At 44.9% G+C, this 7402-nt stretch overlaps 1 protein-coding gene across 1 annotated transcript; it reads left to right on the top strand.

Moving 5' to 3' along the window:
• Nucleotides 1–5726: 5726 nt before the first annotated feature.
• On the top strand, nt 5727–7130 carry LOC119337246 (aspartyl protease family protein At5g10770-like). The gene has a single exon (XM_037609365.1). The coding sequence runs from the start codon at nt 5727–5729 to the stop codon at nt 7128–7130; it is 1404 nt and encodes a 467-aa protein (XP_037465262.1).
• Nucleotides 7131–7402: the final 272 nt, after the last annotated feature.

Genomic DNA, 7402 nt, shown 5'->3' with positions numbered 1-7402 from the left:
ATTTGACGTTCCAGTAAAAAAATGTAAAATCGCGCACTATAGCCAAAGTTTCTGTCCTGCACCGCACAAACCAACAAGCATTGTAAACATCCTAAAGGCAAACCTTGGCACATTATTTTTATAATACAAAGGAATTGTACAAGGGGATAATTATTTTTGATGAAAAGTTTCTGTAACCAAGATTCACAAAGTTTCCGTGAGCATGAACAAAGTTCAAAGCTAGCTCCCACTTTAACAATGCTCGTCTTTCTCACTTTCGCTTTCCTTTTTGAAAAGTTTTGGGTTCCCTCTTTATTTTTTTGTTTTTAGACTATATAAAAGCACTCAACAGAAATAAATGACTCTCTAAAACTTTTGGGTTGTCTCCCTGGCAGCACTTTCTTTAAAGCCATTAAGCTAGGCATATAGTGCTCAAGTAATGGATCCACCCGGATTCCAAGGTATATCAAAGCCAATCTTAATTAACAATGATTTGTAATTTAGTAGTGAGCACAAAGTAACATATATCATGTAATGACGAAGTCTAACTCTCTTTCTATGCATCGGCATGTCATAAAAGAACAATTCATGCACACAAAGTAAAGGCCAAACAATTTCTTGCAATTTTACCATATTGGAAACATAGAGAGGTGGAGATATAGTTCATCTCTCATAATAATTGCAAGTAGGAGCAGCAAGCACATGCATATTATATCTATCAAAATCATAATGTGTAGTAGTAAAACAAAACCCATCAATATAATCCTTAATAAGCACAAACTTCTCCGATATAGTGTAGTCGGGAGAATTCAAAAAGATAATAGGACTATTATGTGTGGATGCAATAGCAACAATTTCATGTTTAACATAAGGAACTATAGCAAGTTCATCTCCATAAGCATCATTCATATTGGCATCATTCACAAGCATAGCAAGCATCATCAAAAAGGGGTATTTCAAGAGAATCAACAGGATCATAACAATCATCATAGCAATCATCCTTTGGTAAGCACGAAGGGAAATTAAACAATGTATGAGTTGAAGAGTTACTCTCATTAGAAGGTGGCATGGGTAGCTAATCCGCTCTTCCTCCTTTTGTTCTTCGCTCTCCTCATCATCTTTTTCATCCAATGAGCTCATAGTTTCATCAATTCCTTCTTCCATAGACTCCTGCAAAATATTAATCTCTTCTTGGACAGCTGAGGAGTCCTCAATATATGGTTTAACATAGGCATTAGAAGCATAATTATCATAAAAATATTTAAGTATGGCAAAATTTTCAGATTTGTAAAGAGTAGCATCATACTTTCCAATCAAAGAAGCAATTTCATAAGCACCCTTAAAAGCAACAAATTCTTCAATTTGTTGAACATCGTAGTAATTATAAACACCCTTAGCATATGAAGATACGACTCCATTGTCACTAAACTCACATTGGTAGGGAAGGTGTTTCTTAGGGTTTTCAGAACAACAAGTAAAATCATATATTTCACATAAATTCCAAGCATAGCATTGCAAACGATGAATTTGATCTAGTAAAAGTTTTCCTTTTTCAGATATGCGGTGTCGCACATAACAAGCATGCTCATCTAAAGATTTGCCCTCAACTAAGCTAGTTGGGGTTTCAGCATGAGCACAAAGAGATCGAAGATGATCCAAGTAAAAAGCTTCGGGAGTGCGATAGATTTTGAGTGGTTCTTCAACCATTGGTGTAGTAGGTACAACTAATGTTTTTGGTATTTTGCGTTTCCTACCCATGACTAAAAATAGAAAAGAACTAAGAATAGCAAATAAAAATTCCTTAGTGATAAAGAAAACAAGCACACACGAGAATATTCACCCCACGCTATGACTCCCCGGCAACGGCGCCAGAAAAAAGGTCTTGATAACCCACAAGTATAGGGGATCAATTGTATCCTCTTTCGATAAGTAAGAGTGTCGAAACCAACGAGGAGCTAAAGGTAGAACAAATATTCCCTCAGGTTCTATCGACCACCGATACAACTCTACGCACGCTTGACGTTCGCTTTACCTAGAACAAGTATGAAACTAGAAGTACTTTGTAGGTGTTGTTGGATAGGATTGCAAGATAATAAAGAGCACGTAAATATAAACTAGCGGCTGTTTAGATAAATAAGCAATAAAGTTAATATAGCGAGTGTGGAAAAGTGGTGGTAGGAGCTGTGAAATAGTCCCTAAGCAATTGACTATTTTACTAGACCAATAGCAAGTTTTATGTGGGAGAGGCATAAGCTAACATACTTTCTCTTCTTGGATCATATGCACTTATGATTGGAACTCTAGCAATCATCTGAAACTCCTAAAGATCATTAAGTTAAAACCCAACCATAGCATTAAAGCATCAAGTCCCCTTTATGCCATACGCCACAACCCCCTTACCCTGGTTTATGCTTCTGTCACTCAAGCAACCACTATAAGCGAATCATGAACGTATTGCAACACCCTACAATGGGAATCCCTCATGCTTGCGCGACACGGAGGGCACGATAGGACAGCAACATAACCACAAGCAAATTAAACCAATCATAGCAATTCACCAATTACCGATAGGACAACAAAAATCTACTCAGACATCATAGGATGGCAACACATCATTGGATAATAATATGAAGCATAAAGCACCATGTTCAAGTAGAGGGTACAGCGGATTGCGGGAGAGTGGACCGCTCAATATAGATGGGGGAAGGTGATGGAGATGTTGGTGAAGATGACGACGGTGTTGGTGTAGATCGCGGTGATGATGATGGCCCCCGGCGGTGTTCCGGCGCCACCGGAAGCGAGGGGGAGAGTGCCCCCCTTCTTATTCTTCTTCCTTGACCTTCTCCCTAGATGGGAGAAGGGTTTCCCCTCTGGTCCATGGTCTCCATGGCGTGGGAGGGGCGATAGCCCCTCCGAGATTGGATTTGTCTCTCTGTCTCTCTCTGTTTCTGCATTCCAGATTCTGACCTTTCACCGTTTCTTATATTTCCGGAGATCTGTAACTCCGATTGGGCTGAAATTTTAACACGATCTCTATACTGATATTAGCTTTCTTGTTGTGAAAGAAGGGCACCAACCGCCTTACGGGGTGGCCACGAGGGCCCAGGGCGCGCCCCCTACCTCGTGCCCCCCTCGGGCATCGTCTCTCGTTGATTCTTCTTCCCAAAAATCATAAATATTCCAAAAAAATCTCCGTTAGTTTTATCCCATTCGGACTCCGTTTGATATGGGTTTTCTGCGAAACGAAAAACATGCAACAAACAGGAACTGGTACTGGGCACTGGATCAATATGTTAGTCCCAAAAATAGTATAAAAAGTTGCCAAAAGTATATGAAAGTTGTATAATATTGGCATGGAACAATCAAAAATTAAAGATACGATGGAGACGTATCAGCGGATACCGGTCTTTTTGAGCTTATGGTGAAAACCTGTGAGGCTCGGAATGGTTGGTGGGCTCAAGCCAAGATTTGTTGACCACCTCACTGAACCCAGACAAAGATGCCCAGAAATTTTCGAACTTGAAAGTCCGCGACCTCCTAGGGACAGTGTCATCTGCGAGCAAGAGAGGGCAGTGGTCTGAGAGGGATGACAAAAGAGCGTGGAGGATGTGGGTGCTGAATTGGACATCCCAGTCGGCATTGCAAAAGAACGAGTCTAACTTGCATGGAGTTTGGTTTTGCCTTTCATTACTCCAAGCAAAACGCCTATTCTGGAGATGGATCTCCTTGAGCTCGCTGTTATGTAGCACGACACGGAAGTGATTGATGCGTCTTCTATCAATGTTTCTCTTGTTTTAATTTGTCGCAAGCACAACGGATTTGATTGAAATCCCCTAGTGCAAGCCAGAGGGCTCCGCTGGGAGGCTTTTGCATTGCAAGCTCAGAATAAAAGGTCTGCTTTAAGATAGAAGCGGTATGGCCATAAACGCAGGTGATGTTGAAGAGGATATATACCTGAGGCTCGAACATGAACCGTGGTCGACAAGCAGTAAGTGGAGATTGAGGCACCAGAGATGTCAATAGCCTGATCATCCCATAGAAGTAGAATTCCTCCGCGCATCCCCGAAGTCGGTATTTCAGTGATGAGCGAAGTGACAAAGCCTGTTGCCGCCAAGGAACTTGGCGGTGAAGGGGTCAACGTCGTCGAGCTTAGTTTCTTGCAAGCAAACGATCTGGCAGGAGGAAACGGAAATGGTCTCGCTGACAGTCACGTGACGGTTCAGACAATTTAGTCCCGGACATTCCAGCTAAGCACATTTGACTGTATTATCATTGGTAAAACAAATGAATCCTTGATTAGAAGTTGACATACAACAACTAGGTAGCACAAACCATTCACTACATCCAGCGTACGGAATAAAATGAAGCAAGCCCCTAAACAAGCTACATCCGTAGCAACAGCTACCAGCAAACACCCTTGGAGGTTTTAGCAACATCTAAACACTAGTAGATAACCCCGCGAGAAAATCAGACAACAGATGTCTGCGCCCCTACCACATCATAGCATGTGAGGAAACATTTCTTTAAAATAAAAAATGTGTTTATAAGGGGAGGATGTGTTGCTCTATAATTAGGCCTACGTAGGAGGACACGATTATATAACTAGTCCATGATTCAGTGAGGGCCGAAACGCTAGTGTAGTGGATCTAAGATACCTCATATACAACGGTTTATGCGCCCCTTTCTCTTGATAGCGCTAGAAGCCACTGGTATGGGCCGACCCATATAATTCCTCGCTATTATTTCCTTCCCTAGGTTATTTTTCATGTTTTCTTTTAGTTAATTGGTTGACCATCGGAAATATAAAAAAATACGAAATTTTGAAAAAGTCCAAAGATAAAAAAACACAAAAGTGAAAAGTTCAAAATTTTGAAAGTAGTTGATAAATTTAAAAAAATGATAATTTGAGAAAAAACACCATGTTTTAAAAAATATTGTGTTTTAAAATTTTCATACAATTTTAAAAAATTGTAAAAAAACAAAACAAAATTTACAAAAACTGTTAAAAAGTTCTTGAATTTTCAAAAAAATCATAAAATTTGAGAAAAAGTTCATGAAATTGAAAATAAGTCTAAACATTTTAAAGATGTGAATTCTAAAAAGTTTTCTAATTAAGGAACAAAAAATAAAATACCAAAAATGAAAAAACTTTACAAGACCTGGTTCAAAAACACAGAGACAAGAAAAACCGGAAGCTTTCAAAGCTTCTGAAAACCCGGAAGCTACCAAAAGCTTCTGAAATCCACAACGAAATCCCGTTATTGGATCCTATATTTGTCTGCCCATTTGCTAGCGAAGTGGAATCGGCTGTGGGCCTGTTAACTGGCGCCTTAAGCGCCAAATAGCAAATGCTTGGATCTGAATATTGCCTCAAAAAAATAATATTGCCTGACAAAGATGGTCGTTACCCAAACAAACGGATCGCGTCATACTGGTAATCAGCAAAAGCGATATTGTTGCTGTTGACTGATCGAACACATCTGTTTACCATTTTGAATGAAGTTTCCAATGCAAAGGTAGATATGTCGGCATATGGCAACGCATGCAAGTCCGGCGTACATTGCCAAGGACAATAGGACAATGCAACATGTACATCCAATTAGGGCGACGGAAGTAATGTAGTGCTAATGTTCATCTTTGCCTAGTTTTCTCCGTATGTCTTCGATGAGTACAAATCGAAATGCTAACGACATTGGCCGATAAATACTCACCCGATCATCCGTACATGACAAGCAAGACCCTAGGACATGGCAGCCATGGTTTCCCCCGTGCTCTGGTGCGCTCTGTTATGCTGCCTCTACTCGGTCGCGCTTGGAGGCAAGGAGCACAACTTCGTAGTGGTGCCAGCCAGCTCCTTCGAGCCAGAAGCAGCATGTTCCACATCAGTAACTTCTGAGCTGCCGAACCGTGCGTCCGTGCCCCTGGCGCACCGGCACGGACCGTGCGTGCCCTCGGGGGCCAGCGGCAAGCCGTCTCTCGCCGAGAGGCTCCGCAGAGACCGAGCCCGCGCCAACTACATCATTCGCAAGGCCTCGGCGCGCACGAAAACGTTGTCAGCAGGAGACGCGAGCGTCCCGACGTTCCTCGGCGACTCGGTCGACTCGCTGGAGTACGTGGTCACCCTGGGCATCGGCACGCCGCCCGTGCAGCAGACCGTGCTCATCGACACTGGCAGCGACCTGTCGTGGGTGCAGTGCGCGCCCTGCAACTCCGCGCAGTGCTACCCGCAGAAAGACCCCCTGTTCGACCCCAGCAAGTCGTCCACGTTCGCGCCCATCCCCTGCTCCACCGACGCGTGCAAGGCGCTCTCGGCCGACAGCTACGACAACGGCTGCACCAACGCCACGGACGGCGGCGCCTCCCTGTGCGGGTACGCGATCGAGTACGGCAACCACGCAGTCACCACGGGGGTGTACAGCACGGAGACACTCACGCTCAACGCCGGCGTCTCCGTCAGCAACTTCAGCTTCGGCTGCGGCAGCAACCAGCACGGGCCCTACGACAAGTTCGACGGCCTCCTCGGCCTCGGCGGCGCGCCGGAGTCGCTCGTGTCGCAGACGTCGTCCGTGTACGGCGGCACCTTCTCCTACTGCCTCCCGCCGACGAGCGGCAGCGCCGGGTTCCTCACCCTCGGCGCGCCGAGGAACAGCACGGCCGACTTCCTGTTCACGCCGATGCGCCACCTATCCCCGGAGCTCGCGACGTTCTACGTCGTCACGCTCACCGGCATAAGCGTCGGCGGGACAGCGCTGGACATCCCGCCGGCGGTGTTCTCCAAGGGCATGATCATCGACTCCGGCACGGTCATCACGGGGCTCCCGAAGACGGCCTACGCGGCGCTGCGGACGGCGTTCCAGAGCGCCATGTCCCAGTACCCGCTCCTGCCGCCGTCGGAGAACGGGCTCGACACGTGCTACAACTTTACCGGCAACAGCAGCGTCACCGTGCCCAAGGTGGCCCTCACGTTCAGCGGCGGCACCACCGTCGACCTCAGCGTGCCGTCGGGGGTTCTGGTGGAAGGATGCCTCGCCTTCAGGGGAGAAAGCTCCGACGGCAGCAGCGGGATCATCGGCAATGTGAATCAGCGTACCTTGGAGCTCTTGTACGATTCTGGCCGCGGAAGCGTCGGATTCAGGTCTGGTGCCTGCTGAGTGTGTGTGACCCCGTTGAACTGGTGCTTCGTTCAAGAGCACGTACGACTACTCCCTTTGTCCGACGATAATATAAGCGTTTTTACATCAATGTAGTATCAAAAATGTTCTTATATTATGAAACTGATGGAGTAGTATACTACGTGAGTACTTTATTTTTTGTTAAAATAATTTGCCTCATTTTATTAAATAAAGCCGAAACTGAAGTTAACCAAGTCCACACTCTGGAAGGGCACAACCCAAAATTTCAAAAGCATACCCTATGGGCATCT

Source organism: Triticum dicoccoides, chromosome 7B (assembly GCF_002162155.2).
Source record: "Triticum dicoccoides isolate Atlit2015 ecotype Zavitan chromosome 7B, WEW_v2.0, whole genome shotgun sequence".
NCBI classification, from domain to species: Eukaryota; Viridiplantae; Streptophyta; class Magnoliopsida; order Poales; family Poaceae; genus Triticum; species Triticum dicoccoides.
Note: the sequence above shows the minus strand (reverse complement) of the source record. Positions and strands in the feature narration are given on the sequence as shown.